This window comes from Cystoisospora suis (assembly GCF_002600585.1).
Source record: "Cystoisospora suis strain Wien I chromosome Unknown contig_1745, whole genome shotgun sequence".
Classification (NCBI taxonomy): Eukaryota; Apicomplexa; class Conoidasida; order Eucoccidiorida; family Sarcocystidae; genus Cystoisospora; species Cystoisospora suis.
In genome coordinates, this window is record NW_027154545.1 from 1,676 (window position 1) to 17,602 (window position 15,927).

A 15,927-nucleotide genomic window follows, 5' to 3' on the forward strand; every position below is an offset into this window, starting at 1 on the left:
CTGCGTTCCGGTGTAATGCTTCCCAGGGGAAGCTAAGAAAGGCGAGGTGGCAGCCGTTTGTGTGTGGACCGTGACGGTCCCCGGAGGAGGTCCCAACTTTTCTACACCTGACACTCAAAGTTTATTACACCTAGCCCTAGTACAGTTCACAAAAGCTGATAGTATACGGGGATCCTCCAAACTCGCCGTAAGATACAGTGGCCCTCATCGGGTGATAGCCTCTCATAAGGAAGGTCCGTTCTACGATGTACTAGATCTGCAGTCAGAGGTCGTGCGGAGACTGAGCTATCGTCTCCTACGGAGATTCACTCTTCCATTTTAACACCAGAGGTTGGCCCCCATCCATACTTTAGCGACCTCTACCTGCCGAGAGCTAAGCCGACTGTGCAAGAGAGCGATCATCGCGCGGACGAGAGTAAAACGACGCCTTCGCTCACAGCGTGAGTAGTTGAGGAAGTGACACTCATCGACTGACCCAGCGTGGCAGCGTGAGTAGAAGAAGTGGCACTCATCGACTGACCCTTCGTGGCAGCGTGAGTAGCCGAGGAAGTGACACTCATCGACGAGCCCATAGCGGCAGCATGAGCAGTCGGAGGAGAGACACTCAATGACTGACCTAACGTGGCAGCGCGAGTGGTCGTAGACGAGGCGCGCACTAGCTGACCTAACGTGGCAGCGTGAGGCGTCATGGGAGCGACGCTGGTAGATAGCCGTAGGGGCGGTTTGAGGAGCGAACTCTGCAACATCCGGCGCACGGCTGAGGGGAATACAGGTCGGCAACACGGGACGTTGCCAAATCAAGCGGGGCGGGATTTTGATAGCCCCTTCGAGGCTAAGGGCCGCGAGTATCCGGCTCCTCCCCGGTGACGCTCGGAAGGGATGGGAGCGGGGGAGAGAGGGAGGGAGGACAAGCTCGAAGAGCGAAAGGAGGACAGTTGTTCTTCTTACGCCTTCACTGTGCGTGGCGGTGAATCACTACGGCGTAGGTGTTGTGACCTGTTGTTGGGCTACTTGTGTGCATACTTCGGGGCTCGGACTAACTCATGGAGTAGGAAAAAAACTCTAATTCGTTGAAAAAAGCCTGGTAATCCCGTGCCCCCGCGTGGCGGACAGGAACCCACGTGTGACAATATGATCTTTTCAGTGCCGTTGAGGCTAACAGCGACAACGTTAGTGCACGGACTGTCCCCGCTGCCCACTGTCCCGTGTCGCCCAGGGGCCGCAGTGCGACTCCAGTGAGCGCTGCACCGACGCGCCGGGAGGTCACAAGCCCCGCCGGCCGCTTGTTCTTGAGTAATGGAAACTGCTTCCCGAGACTCGCCATGAAAAAGGCGTCATGACGGAACCAGCTGTTTTCACTAGCGTGTTGTCATCATGCAGAATTGAAACTAAAAGCCTACTGTCTCCGCTGTCCGGGTTGCGGGAGACTGGTCCGGGGCAGGGCTTCCTCCAACCTGCGTGGGCACAAGCATTGTCTGCGCTGCTCCGAAGCATCGGCGCCTGCTTCGAGCTTGCGGGCATCCTCCGTGCTGCAAGGCGGGGCTCCACCCTTTCGAGAATTCGGGCTCCGAAGCAGGACTAGAAACATTTCAAACAGGTGAAATATGTCAAGAGATGCTGAGTGACGCTGCCGCACCGGGGAATGGCGCCCGCTCTCGCAGGACTGACTGGCCCCCGCTAATCATTGGCTTTTCCAGACTAAGTGGCAGTTGGGCTTTTTGTGCTCCATGTACGCTTTTAGTAGCTGAGTCAAGTGCTCTTTTCTTCTGCGCTCTTGGCGCTCTTTGAGCTTCAGACACATTACTGGGGAGTAGTCGGCCACCTTCTGAACTGTGATGGCGGGATCTGGAGCCGCAGCAGATGAGACTGACCCCCAAGAAAGGTCTTTCTCTGTAGGCACGCTGCCTAGTCAAAAGAGTACTCATCGAAGCCAGCCACGGGGGACTCCGGACGGCAGTCCACTGAGTGAAGCAGCGATTGCACGGAGTCCGGATTCTATACCGACACCACGGGCAGCTAACTCCTTTAATCTTGCTGGTCGCATAGGCGAGGACGAGGCCCAGTCCGAGGAAGGGCTCCAGCCAACCGTTGGCAGACGCAAAAGAAGCTCTCTAAGTTCTCGTCGGGTTCCGCGTGGCAGCCACAGCTCTCTGAAGCAGGGAACTAGGCTAGCTTCCTTGGCGCTCGTCCTTGCTTACGGGAGTAGGCTCCTGTTACGCGTTAGCCAATGCTCGTCTGTCGTTGACATGCTGCAAATTGGGGTTCCAAGACGCCTGTCTGATTGGGAGCCTGAGTTTGATAGTGGCGCTCCGAACTTAGCCGCGGTCGTCCTCCCAGAGGGAATCAAGGGAGAGCATGAAAGACAAGACGAGGAAACGCAGCACAGTACTGCTCCTGTTCTGCGTCGGCTAGCGGAAGGGGAGGATGGCAGCGCACGGGACGAGAGTGACGGTGGTCCTGGACCCTCGGGCGGTAATGCTCTGCCAGGATTTCCCGGGGAGTTGGTTCCTGCAGCCGACAGGCCACTGGGGCCAGGCAGACCTCTGGAGCCGTGGGAAGAGTGTGTTGCGAGTTTGCATGATATCGATCGAGAGGTTCTGGAGGGCGCACAGACAGATGAGGAAGACGAGCATTTAGGACTAAACCCTAAGGAGCCAATACGTCTCGCCGTGTTGTTTCATGTGATGAACCAAGAACGGGACCGTGCCTCTCGTGCAGCTTGTCAGCTATGGTCAGTCGACCCTCTGTCCCATCAGGATGGAAGAGCTCGTCTTTCTACTGTTAAGAGATTGCTTGCCTCTCTCCGCAATAACATCCCTGAAAACCTCCAAAGCAACTTTGGTGCCGTAGACAAGAAGCGTGCTGAAGCCGTTGCGAACTATGTTGACCTGCTTGTCCGCACGTGGGAGGACTTGCGCGCTTTTCATGAGCTGATGACGCAGTCTGTGGTTTCGCCAGGAAGGTACAGCAATGCCGCCGGTGATGGTGCGGAAGAAGCAAGCCCCCCACCCAGGCCATCCGTAATTGCAAGTGTGGGTAGAGCATCTCCGGCGGCTGCGGGCCGGTATGCTGCCGAAGGGCTCCGGGAACAACTGAAGAAACGTGAAGGAGCTGCTCTGGCTCTCGACAGAGCAGTGAGAAATGTCGCACTTCGCAATTTAGACATGTACTCGCTGACACTGCTCTGGCCTAGAGTCGAGTCGGCCATGTTCGCAGCCAATCGCAGAGCAGACGAGGTGTTCGGACCTTCCGGCGCTGTTCTGAAGACAATGGGCAGCGGGGGTACGTCGCTAACAAGAAGTTCCCCCACACCAAAATATGCAGGGTGGCGGAGCAGTGTGTGAATAAGCATATGGCAGTTTCGGCTATATGGGCCCCCTACGTCCACCGATGCACGCCCCTGTTGAATGTGTAGAGTTGGCAATCTCGGGTGGATAAATGCCAGATGTCACGCTTGGTCATCACGCGGTACCTAAGAGAGTACATTCTTCAGTGTGGGCTATTGGCAGATCAGGAGACAGCCACCCGGGACATGGGGGAGCCAGAGCACTGAAGAATCTGTGGTTTCTGTTTGGACATACGACTCCAAGGCAGTACCATTGTTGCTGTAGTTGCTGCAAGACCGCGTGTTTGTACTCCGTGCTCAAGCCCGATCAGTTCTGCAGTCAGCTTAGTGTTGTTTGTACATATATGCTTTTCATCGAATTCGATGTGCTAATCCAATCTTCATTCCCTCGGGAGAATGCAGTCTGATGAGTGGCGACTGACAGGGGAGCATCCACGAGAGTACCTACACCCGAAGTGACTTCCGCGCCTCCACGTCAAGTCAGTGTGATAGCAGCTGGAACAGGCCCGGGGCAGGACAGGATACGTTGGACAGGCCGTCCGTTCTGTGAGCCTCCACAGCGCAGATGGCCGAGTGTCTCTTTTGTTTGGTCAACTCGATTGTTGGTACCGGTGTGCCGGAGTGCGTGCAGGCCCCTCGGGAGAGACATCCGCCGCACTGGGTGCCCCTGCTAAGAGTGATGTTGTTGATCTAACAAGTGATGACGAGTCCGGCTCACCTGGAGAAGGTACGCTGCCTCCCGGGGTAATCGACTGGATTGTGCACTGTCTTTATTGCTTAGTGGCGAGTGGCTCGGTGAGTCTCTCATGACAGAAAGTTTTCTGCTGTCAGGTAGTGCACCGCCCTTGGGAAAGGATATCAATGCGCCAAGCACGTCAGCTATATAGGCCCTTGGGGTGGGTGCTGTTGTTCTTACTTCGGATCGCCGTCCCGGATGGAGGGACTGTACTTCCGGGGATGTGTGCACCGCTCCTGTGGCTGTGCTCATGGAGTTGTATAAGCCGTATGAATGGAGATGCGTAAACCGGATGATAGCTTCTGCTATGAGACGACTATAAGGTAAATCTGTAAGCACGCACATTCCCTCGTAGTGGGCTTAGAGTGTCGGCGCTGGCAGTCGCACGGAGTTCGGGTGCCGAGGCTGGTGATTTCGGCGTACGGTCAGTTCTCGCTGACCACATGTGCCGGGCGGGCTGTACGCAAAAAACTCACGGGTTCCGGCAGTTGAGGTAGTCAAGTGCTAGCCATAAATTGTTTGCAGGCTCATCTGGGGTGGCGCCCGCTTCATCTTCGTCTCCGCCTCCTGCAAAGAGACTACGTCTCGATGTCGTTGATATAACAAGTGATACCGATGAGGGGGGGGATATGTCTGACGAAGGTACGCTGGTTCCGAGCTGATGAACTGCACTTTGGTTACCGCTGAAGCTGGTTTGTCAAAAAGTTGCTGTAAAAATAAGGGACTTCCGGTATAGATATAGTCTATTGTTCGAAGAAGAGTAATGATCCCTCGACGCGTCGACAGTTGATGATGTCTGCGTGTTCTTGGTCGTGATTCCGCATAGCCGACAGGCGCGGAAGGAGGGGTTGTGTAAAAGGCCGTGTGTACCGTGGCCTCTGTTCGAGGAGGCTGTAATCCTTATGGACCTGACTCTCGCCATGCTGAGTAGAGTGACGGCGTCCGGAGTCGCGTCAGTTCGGGTGCCGAGGCAGCCGGCCTCGCAGGTAGATCAGTGGCGGCTGACCAACTGAGTTTTTCTAAGCTGTAAGTTGCAGCGGAATGTTTATGTGTGGCGTGGTGAGGCCCTTCAGAGATTGTAGTGTGACTCCTTTGCGGGTCCTGTGGCTCGACTGACAGCCTTCCCCCGGCGGGAGCTGCATACGTGACTGCTATGGGGGTCCTCTGCATGGCGATACGGCGCAGTGTGTCTTCTGCGCTGAAGCCTGTACACGGCTCCCTTGCCAGTGTGACCTGAACATTTGTCAAGTGGGTACAGTTCTGCAGTCAGCGTGGAGTGGTTGATTCACACCGTTGCGTCTCTCAGCTTGCTTTTTCGTGCTTCGTCGAACGGTGGAGTGTCGGATGGAGCGTCGCACAGTGAGTACGACTGACGAAGCAGCTAGGAGAGTATGTACGCCTGACCGCTCTCAGGTCCCCGGGTCAGAAGCGCACTGTGCATAAAATGACAAGTCAACTGGAGCAGGAAGGAGAGAACACAAAATTTCAACCGCCTTTATGTGGCGTTCGGCTATCCCGGCATTGCACGTGCTCTTGGTCTCTTGGCGTGGTCTTTCTGTCGACTTTTCAGCGCCTGCACCCGCGACCGTAGTGACATCCGATCCAGATCTACCTTCAGCTGCTCCGAGCGGGCCACATGCCGATGTTGTTTATGCACCCTCCACTGCCGAGACCGGCCCAACTGAAGAAGGTACGCTAGGTCTCGCAGTCACCACTCGAGCTCAGGGTGATGAAGTGTCCTCTCCATCACTGCTGGTTAACGGCTCTGGTTTGTTGAAGCCGCTCTCAGAAGACGCTTCTCGCTGTCAGGCTGGTATATTGTTTGGAGAAGTCTTTAAGCTCTCTGGACAGTATTCCTTGCCTTCGACGTATGGTGACAACGTGCGGAGTCACACAGAGTCCTGGTGGCGAAGCAATTGGATCGGCTGGACGTTCCATGCCAGCTGGCTGCGTGCTGAGGCCTCCTAAGTAATGATAAAATGTGCAGGAGAAGAGCCTACCGACACGAGATAGACAAGGCACGATGTATGAGCGCTTCAACAGTCGATATAACCGAGTGCTTAGGCTATCCGGTCACCTTGCCTGTCCGTTTCTCGCCTACATGAGCTGGTGGGACCATACAAGGCAAATCTCAATACCTGTTCGTCTCCAGCTTCTGTAGGCACACTTCCCGCCGCTGTTGTCAGCGAGCCATCTGGCGACGAGTCCGACATACCACTACAACGTAGGCTGGCCCACGGAGTTACCGACCGGAATCCAGGGTGGAGCTCGCTTTTTCTTACCCCTTTGGCGGAGCTTGTCTGTTGATGCTATTACGAGATGTGACTTCTTTCTCCACCTGATGGGGGCCCCTCGTAGAAGGTTGACTCCTCCCAGGGCCCATCTGTCGTGCCGTTTCCTTGGGTGTGCTTGTCCATGGTCGAACCTAAGGGTTCGACCGTAACTGGATGACTTGGCCTAGCGCCGGGCAGACTGCGCCGTTACGCCGAGACAATAGATGAGCTGCCGGGGCACTAGTCGGGCTCGGGAGTGAGCATTCGTGCGTTGTCTGCCCAGAGTGATTAGCATACTGTACCTCCTCAACGAAATTGAAAGTTCCTCGAGCTTGTCGTTTGTTACAACTGCGACTGCTTCTGGGGAGTAGGAGGGCGACAGGGGCGGCGGTCTTCTTTTTGCCAGGTGCTCCGCTACGTGTCGGTACGAGTGTCTTGCACTGCTGAGCCAGTGAACATTTTTCGCCCCTGAAGTGCATCTGCACGCACCTCTGGACGGGGAGAACTTCGGGACCTGGTTTCGCAGTACCGGCTTGGCGTCGTGCCCTCCAGTGTGTTCAGGGATGGCCAGAATGTTCTCCTTCACTTCAGAAGGCGCTTCGAAAGACCGGGCTCTTCTAATTGCACGCGCTCGGCGACGCAGTGACGTGCAGGTCTCTCTTCCGTATAACGCGGCTCACAGTGGGCGGTTCGGTTTCGAGTTCTTTTGATTATAGATCGTAGTCAGTGCACAGGCGCCCCTGGCCGGGTTTGCTCTTCAACTGCATTCTTTGGTGATGGCAGGAGAGGAGGGCGACAAATGGATATTCTTTACTCGTGTATCGACAGAGACAGTCGCCCATCTGGCTGCCCTTCCCCGTACCCTTTTGAGCTATTGAGTCACAGTTTGTTTTTGGTGTGTGGCATTTTCCTTCTGACAAGCTTCGGTAGGGGGCGGTGGCCGGTGCGGCACCGCAGAGGTTCGTACGTCCGTGTGCTGGATCAACGAGCTGCGCGGTAGAGCCAGTTATCTGACCTCGCTGGCTGTAGCTCGTATCTGGGAGCGCGGTTGAGCCGTATTTCTGTGGTCTCCGGTTGGCAGTGGGAGGAAAGTTTAGTGCGTTGTCCTGCAGTTGAACAACGTCTGTCTTTTTTTCAGTAAGTGCGTTCTTGCGTTCTGCTGCGTCGTAGACGATGGCTCACGGTATGGTCCCCGTTACTATGTTCTGCTATGTTGGCTTCAACTGTGTCCGCCCTCTACGGATTCCTTCGTAAGTTGCCACGTATAGAGCACAGGTGATGCCATCTGCTTACTTTGTCTCTTCTGTTCTTTATGTTTCAGCGACGGGGCTCCCCTCCACGCTGCCAGAAGATACGATAACTGGTCCCCCCTCCAGGGCTCTTCGACTACAACTTGACCAGCTTGCTACTGTCTTTCGCAGCGTGGGACATGTGGCCGAAGAACGGATCCTGATGGACGCGGCACGAGAGGACGTTGCCGAGTTGACTGATGAGGCCTTGCTGGCCGAGTTCCAGAACGTAACACTGGCTTTCAGTCAGTCACTTTCTCTGTTTTTGGACTCAGGCGGGTCGCTTGAGGGCCCTGCGCCGTTTGTAGAGGCTCGCGAGCAGGCGCGATCCTCAGTGTTGATGCAGGCACGGCACCGCTTTCTCGTGTCGGCCGCTCTTTACCGGTGTTTTTTACTCCGCATCAAGAGCCTTCTGGAAGACAATGACGGATAAAATGAAACTCCGTGTCAAAGAATGTATTAGCAGTTTCCGGCTTTTAGCGGTGTGGCCGGCGCCGACCGAGTTTCCAGGAGCGTCTTTCCTACGGCACACCGGTGGTGCGGCTCGTTACTCGCCTCTTTGTGGCTGCGCTTTCGCAGGGAGACACCCCTCGGATCCGCTTTTGTCTTTCTCTTCACGCACCACTGTCTCATCCTTGCGAACGTAGCCGGGTCAGTTTACCTGCACACGTTCTCGGAAGTACACCCTACCATCTACCGCAACGTCATTCGGTTCGCTGCGAAGATGTGAGGACTTCGCAGCAAAGCAAGGCTGCGCTTGAGGCTGACAGATGTGTATGCGGTGCCCAAAGGCTCCTGCAGCAACTGCACAGGCGGTTAGGTAGTTCCTCAGGAGCTCCGGTCGTGGAGTTGGTGCAGTCAACCGCCCGGAAGTTCAACCTCGGCGGGACGTTTGGGACAGGCGCAAAGTCGATGCGTCTGTGAAGGCTCCAGTTGATACCCCCTCCCCATGCATAAGTGTGGCACAGGAGGCTCAATGAAGGGGCAGCGAGCATATGAGGCTTCATTAGCTGAGCTGCAAATGCACTGTCCCAGCGCGCCCTCCTCGATGGTGTCGCCCAGGCGGTCCCCTGGGCGTTGCTTGTCAAGGGCAAGCATTCAAAAGTATGCAGAGGCCGGTAGAGGTACTTCAGTCGAAGTCTGAAGTGTAGAAACTATGCGAAGACCAGAAAGGTTGGTTGCTGCGGCGCCGCTCACTTAGTTAGAGCCTGTAGGGTCAACGTGTGACCCATGACCGTTTTATTGTGGGAGGGTCTTCTGTATTGCCAGAGCGACAGCGGTTCACCTTAACTGTCAACATGACCTGTTGGATTAGTGCGACGAATCTTTTGCCCCCCGTCCGCTCTCTGTAGCAGTCGGTATAGTTATTCTACTACAGTTGAGGGCCAGCCATGCTGGTAGTATTCGCAGTGCACATGTCTTAGCTTCGCAGTGCACAAGTCTTAGTTTTAGCTGTTCTTCTTTCCTAAACAGTACCTCCGTATGAATTCGCCTCTCTTCTGAACGCTGGCCTCGGCGTTTCCGTGGTGGCCCTGCAGATGTCCGCTGGCGAAAGGGAAACGCTTGGGTGCACAGAGAGCCTTGGGAGCTGGGAGCCGATGACTGCCGCGTCCTCTTGTGTTAGAGTGCCTGTAGAGAAGGGCGTGCGGGCCTTCAGTTGTCACCGGATACACACGCTGTTTTGTGTAGTCCATTCGGGCGTTCTATCCTTCCATTCAAAAAGTTGGGCACCATGGGAAAGTCTGTGTCCTTACTGTGGGCGCAGTACGGAACTCGGTTATTACACAACAGGTGAACCAACCGTCTGTGTCCAGTGTTCGTATTGCTTTTTCTGCCTCGTGTAGATCAAAAGCGCGTGTGTTTCTACTGCGATTTGCCTTGTCCTTCCCGGTGGCACAGACAGTCAAGAGCTTTGGTCCACACCAAGACTGAAAGAGTGTGCTGCAAGAGTCCGCAGTAGGGCGCTATTCGTTCCCGGACAGACAGGGTTTTCTCGGTGGCTGCAGTGGGTTGTTGTCGTGATGAAGGCCGACATGTCCAGCTTGCCGGCGCGGCATCCGGTCAGTGAAAGCGTGCAGAAGAGAAAGGCTTACCCGGCCACCACTCGTGCCTGCTGTGTGAAAATAAGATAGCATGGGGGCACCTCACACTCTTTCGCGCAACACTGGCTGGACGCCACGATAAAAGTGGCCAATCGGACATCTCAGCGACTGCAGACAGCCAAGCAGCGCCCGGAGCGCGTCGCCTGTTGCTTAGTAGAACGTTCTCACGGTGTTGTGGTGCTTTCGGGAGTCTGGTAGATTGATCGACTACCAGGATCCTTAAAAAACATCACTATGCTTCGCCGCACTCACCCTTCCGGCGATCGGGAACGCCAGTCCAGTGAGCACGCGTCCGGAGGGAAAAACATTTTGGGTGGCTTTTCGGACCGTTCAGTCGTTCTCCACCCACTCCCCCGTGTAGACAAGTACAGAGGCGGGCCGATGTAGTCAGGACTTCAGACCTCCACTGCAGGAGCGAGGTTCCCGCAGTGTTTCCTCCTCGTCTGCGGGGGTTGCCTGAAGGCCTTCACTGCCGCCTCCCTCGTAACACGGGACGTGCGGCTTAGGCGTAATCGACTCCGGTCGTGGAACAGGGTGTTCGTCGAGAGCTCTGAAACAGTGCTGATGTGTACACGAAAGAACACTGAGGCTGCACTCTGTCCTAGTTGCAAGTCGGACTCCGGGTCGATGCAGCTGTGAGTCGTGTACGGCGTGTATAAGGCATACCCCCTCATTGTCCCTCACCGTTTCCACAATGAAGAGGCGTGTTATGTTGAGAGACATGCCTGCGGGTCTGTAGTAGACGCTGCACACTCCATTTGAGCTAGCGGTGTCGTTTCGTTATCCTCCGCGGCGCAAACGTGACAGCGCCGACAACCACTCGAAGTCTCACAGACGCGCCTCTGCCGGGTTTCCGGAAAGCCGCACGCCCGGGTTTCTGAAAAGCCGCACTCCCGGGTTTCTGAATTCCTGTACCTGTCTAGTCGCAGCGCAGACGAAGCACAAGGCCCAGGCATAGCAGTGCGAACCACACACCAGGCGACGACAAGCTCTCGGCCTCTTTACGCGCACCTTTATGTGCCTGGAGCACGGCAGCGGTTCCGCCACCTTTGGCGGGGCCCCCCCTGACCAAGTTAGGACACGCGTCTTATGTATTTCCGTTGCTCCGCTAAAACTGGACTCCCCGCTAAAGTGCTCTCCTCGGTCTTCGTTCAGTAAGCGCTTCGTGTGGGAGAAAGACAGATAGTTGAGTGCTAGGCGGGCACGACTCCATTGGACCACACTACGGTCCGGCCTCGCTGGGCTGCCTGCACGGCTGGATCGTTCAGGGCTGTACGGCCAAGTTACTGAGGCAACTGGGGCTTACCGTACTACATTAGGGAGGATCTCGCAACTTCCGTTGGACAACTCCTCCTGAGCGGGCAGTATTCTTGTTGAGACGTGCTCGGAAGGAGGGCAGAGTGTCGTTCAATAAGAGCAGTCCGGGCTCACAGCAGCGTCCCGTCACTTCTCTTGGAGGTGTCCAAAGAAATCGATATTCTAGTGACCGTGCACCCAGAGAGGTTGATAGCCCTTCGGAGGTGCCAAACCCGGCCTTTTTTCTCAAGGAAATATTTCTCGCCCGCACACAGAAGACACGATACGGATCCAAAGACCCTTCAGCCCGCCAGCAGCGATCAAACATTTTGCACCGATGGCGATGTCGGGTTTCTGCTTACGAAGTCCAGCCCTTTTCGCCGCCTCCATTGTTGCGGCAGCCCTCGCGGCCTCTCGTGCAATGGGAAAACCTCAAACGTGTGGGAGCCACAGTGACGTAGTCAACATAAAGCTTACGCTGGTTTCACTTGAGGCGGAGTTTGCTTGTCCAGACTCCTCGGATGTCCTGGAGCCTTCCAGTCTTACCCAGGTGCTCGACGAGGACTGCAGTGATGTATGGGACTTAGTGCCTCTGCTCCCCGATGCCAAGCTTCAACAGGAAGGAAGTGGATACAAGCTAACTGTGAGCCGCGTACCTGATCTGAACAGACGGCTGTGTTACCGGTGCAAAAGGAACAAGTCAGAGTCGTCGACGGTGCGAGGGAGCTGTACCATTTTGATTGATGTGCCCGGCTTAATGGAATGCAAGATGGATACCGCTACCTTGGAAGTGCGGAATGGCGAATCAGTGAGTTTCCGGTGCGGGTCGTCCCTTCTTTTTAGACCAAGTAATGAGTCAGAAGCCTTCGCTACAGTCGGAGGTCGATGCAGCTCGGTACCTTCGTCTCTCTCGCACCTCGTTCCTGGGTCCACGCTGAGAGCAGCTGAAGAGGTTCGCACGCTGACCGTCCCTGCGGCGTCGAGCACGGAGCAAGAGCTGTGTTTCCAGTGCCTCGACGCGACAACTCAGCAGGCAACGTGCACCGTTTTCGTCCATGTCTCACCTACGGGGGAGTACCTTTTTAAAAACACCTCGGCTAAACCTCCACAAATTCATTTCTTTTGGATTGTGGGTTTGTCTGTATTGTTTGCTTGCTCTGTACACTACGTTTGCTTTTGATCGATATCGCTTAACGCTTAATCTCAAACCTCTTGTCCAGTCTCAGAGAAAACGAGCAATTTAGCAGGGAACGTTGCGATGTGCTGCGCCGGCCGGTCACTGGCTTTCTACACTGTGGCGCAGTCCCTTTTTCGCTTATGAAGTCAGTTCTACCTGTCTTACTATGGCTGAGGAAAGCCGCCCTTACAGCCCTCTCAAGAGAGCGGCAGAACAAGAAGCAGAAACTGTGGTTCTCGTCTTCACTAATTTTTGGTGCACCGGCTCAAGTGCTCGTCACACTCCCCCCAAAACTTCAGATTGTGTTGGGCTATCAGGAAGGTCTGCTGAGAAGAGCTGATACTTTCTGCGTAAGATCTCGTACTCTCACAGGGTCCACTCCAATTCAGAGGCCGGGCACCTCCCACTTGCTGCGATCGATGCGACTGCTGGGGGCCTCCGGGCGATGAGCCAATCATCAAACGACTATGGCACTCGTTCGCATGCACGCCCCGAAACTGCGTACTTTGAAATGCCTTTTGTCACCAAGGCTGCTTCCTGCCGCAGACACTTTGGACAGCCGAAGAAGCTAGTCGTCGTCAGCTCCACAGAGCGGCGGTCAGGCACACCAGCAGCGGGGGCATAAAAAAGTGTCCGGCATTTCTCCCGTAAATTCTTTCCCTTCGGCCTCGGAAACTTTTGCCCCGGGAGCCGCTGTGGAGCTGGCCGACGTTTACAGCACTTAGTTTCTGACATTCAGACGACAGTACATCACACTACTCCCTGGCACGCGTCTGGGGCACTGTCATTTCCACTGTCGGGCAAGTGCTGTTCCCTGAGAATGATGTTCGGGACCTTCACCATTGCAGTGCACGCTACGCACTGGGGAGAGACTGGACATGCTGGCCAGTGTCGTGCAGGCTCCGTTGAAGACTTCATGGATTGGTAAGTATGGAGTGGTGGCCTGAAAGGCTCCACCCGTGGAATATATATCACGCAACCGAGCAATGGCTCCCTTCCCCATAAGCGGAACGCCTCGGAGAATCGTCCCAGTCAGCTGGAAAAAATACAACAATTTAGATGGCGCCTTCGAGCCGCGGCCTACCGTTGCCAGCTTAGTCCAAGCTGTAGAAAGTAGATGAAAAGACTGTAAAGTCAGCCGCAGCCGAGGAGCGCAACACTTCAGGGTAGCAGAGTGGTCTGACACGAAAGGCGCTGCTGGACGCAGTGACTTGCCGTGGTGGCTAGTTGAGAGCCGCGACCAGCTCCTCCATATTCAGTAGTTATTAGTCCGGACTGTGCTGTGCTGGGTTCCACACCGAGAGATGCACCAGTAGAAGCGGCCAATTTGTCCGTGTCAAGCTACAGACCGCTGGGTCAGGGAACCTCCACTAGATAGCCAAAGGGACAAAGTTGGACCCCGTGATCGTAGTGTATTGTTACACTACAAGGAAAGAAGGCTGTTTGTGACGGTTGCCGAACCAGACTGAGCTTCTTAGAACTTGCGGCGACCGTTACATTCGACGCAGCTTGCGGAGAGAAGCCGGCGATTGCCAGAAGGGAGAGAGGAGCTCCTGTCGTCCCAGAAGCATATCCAGTCCTGTAGAAAACACTCGTCTTACCTAAGCACTCCGTCGCCACGACTCATAGTCGTGCAGGTCTAGCGCCGCAACAGATGCGGGCACAGCGGACCACGCCGCTGCCGCAGCGCGCGGCAGCCTTCCGGGGTGGAAACCCATAGGCACCAAGATCGGTCACGTATCCCAGTGGCCTGTGACAGGGGAGTGGCGTCCCTGTCCGCATAGCTCCCCCTGACGGACTGTGGTCCCCGACAGGTGAATCACGGTACGGGAGTTCGGGGGAAGAAAGGGGAGGATAATTGCGGAGCGGTATGGTCCGACCGCCAAAGCGGTGGGTCCTCGTGTTCGGCACCGGAGCGGAACTGCGGACTGCGAACGAGTCTCACTGGCCCTAGGCAATAAACCTGAAACGCCGGTTAAAGCACAATAAAAAGCTACATTGTGCCCTTTTGGCGGCCAGAACGAGCTCAGAGGCCCCCGTGAGCCGGGAAACGTTCCGGTGTAGGCTAGCACCGGGCAGGCCGCTTTGCCCGCTCGTTTGGAGGAAGGCTTGCTGTGATCGTGTAACTGTGGAAGCCCGCACGCTGCAGATCGTCGGGCTGACGCCGAAGAAAGTGCTTTCTCCAGGCTAACGCTGATGTGTTACGCCGGATACAACACGCCAGCCAGCAAATATTTCGCACCAGCGTCCCATTGAAAAATCGGGAGCAGCATCCGGAATGTGTACGCGGTGAATCGGACCGGACAACGCGGGTGTCGAAACCGCATCCGGTGGTGGGCTCGGCTGGCCCAGTCACAGCAATAGTGAACCCTGGCGTGGCAGACTAGGTGTGGAACGGACAACGAATGCTGGCTAGGCAGTGGCTGTAATGCTGGGAGAGTGAGACCACTGCGTCGAAACGGACCAAGTGGCACTTCGCTTCCAGTGCAGGCGAGCCATGGTGGTGCTACAGCATTGAGCACGGTGGTGTAGCAAATGCCGGTCAGACGCCCATGATAGCCTCGTCAAACCAGTACCGGGAAGGGTTGCGACAATGCCTGAGACTGGACGGACGGTGTAGCACGTCACCCCAGCTTTTGTGATTTGGCGCTGAGGAGATGGTTTCCTGCGGCACCTCACAATTCAAAGTTCAATGTGCGCATGCGAGAAGGGAAGGGCTTCGATGGTCCCCGGCCTTGGCTGGGGTTCGACAACACTCTCTGAGAAGACGGACATCCTCGCCAGCTGAGTGCCACCCTCCGGAGACATGCGTTTGCTGGCGGCCGTGTGTCTACAGCGGAGGTTCAGTGTGAACCGAAGACGCGAAGTCCTCGTGAGGTAGCCAGGAAGTGCGTCGTCTCCTCGCTTTACAATAGACAGACGAGGTACTGCGGAGACACCGTACCACCCATTCCACATGGACAACCACCACTGTTTCCGGCGGACCATCGCGTGGGCTGCAACATTAGCGCTGCGAGCGTCAATCGATTAGGACGCCAAAGCATCACCAGCACGATGGTTAAACAACTTAGGGTTCCTTTTTCACTGCCCAGTTCCGTACGGAGACAACCGACGCTTCAGTCGCAACTGAGCGTGTGGAGACATTTTCCACAGCGCCGCGACTTCGTTTGTTTTGAGGGCCCTCTTGCGATTACTGGGCACTACATTCATACGTCGTCAGAGACACAATAGGGCACGTGGGGTAAAAATTGCACAAACGACTGTATTCCTCATCCTGCCTCGCAGATCCTGCAGATCAGGGATGTCTCTGCCGCAGATACATCCTATCTCTTCTGTTCCACGCGGCAGCGCCTAGCGGGAGTGTCGGTTTGACGCCCAGAAAAGCGGCTTATTGACCGGTAAATGACCGCAAGTGGCAACGCAGTCCCGAGAAGATTGGAAGCAACCAGTCAAAAAAAACCGTTCCGCGGTGCACCGCTATTGCTCTGTATCTACGGCCTACGGTTGGTCCGGAGTGAAGAGATAGCAAGACATGGCGGAAGCGAGGGTAAGCGCAGAGGGAGACGAGGCGGGTCCAGTCCGGGTCACTGCTTCCGGTAGCATCCGGCGGGAAGGTTGACCTCTTACCTCCACAAGCCCTCTCAAATCGCACTCGAGCTGAGGAACAGTGCCCTGACAGCTACCTCATCGGCCGCCTTCAGTACCCCA

General features: G+C 55.8%; 1 protein-coding gene across 1 annotated transcript; it reads left to right on the plus strand.

Moving 5' to 3' along the window:
* The first annotated feature begins 1,296 nt into the window (after positions 1–1,296).
* Positions 1,297–12,369, plus strand: CSUI_003867 (uncharacterized protein). Its single transcript, XM_068064062.1, has 7 exons — positions 1,297–3,282; positions 3,978–4,073; positions 4,608–4,724; positions 5,653–5,772; positions 6,235–6,306; positions 7,677–9,704; positions 10,676–12,369. The coding sequence occupies exons 1-6, from the start codon at positions 1,836–1,838 to the stop codon at positions 8,075–8,077; spliced, it is 2,253 nt and encodes a 750-aa protein (XP_067923959.1). The 5' UTR covers positions 1,297–1,835; the 3' UTR covers positions 8,078–9,704; positions 10,676–12,369.
* Positions 12,370–15,927: the final 3,558 nt, after the last annotated feature.

Bases quoted from the DNA above. Each gene is read 5' to 3' on its own strand.
- CSUI_003867 (XM_068064062.1), top strand. From the start codon at position 1,836: ATGGCGGGATCTGGAGCCGCAGCAGATGAGACTGACCCCCAAGAAAGG. The intron at 3,283-3,977 runs GTACGTCGCTAA...GAGTGCGTGCAG, and splicing joins GAAGACAATGGGCAGCGGGG to GCCCCTCGGGAGAGACATCC. The intron at 4,725-5,652 runs GTACGCTGGTTC...TCGACTTTTCAG, and splicing joins GGGGGATATGTCTGACGAAG to CGCCTGCACCCGCGACCGTA.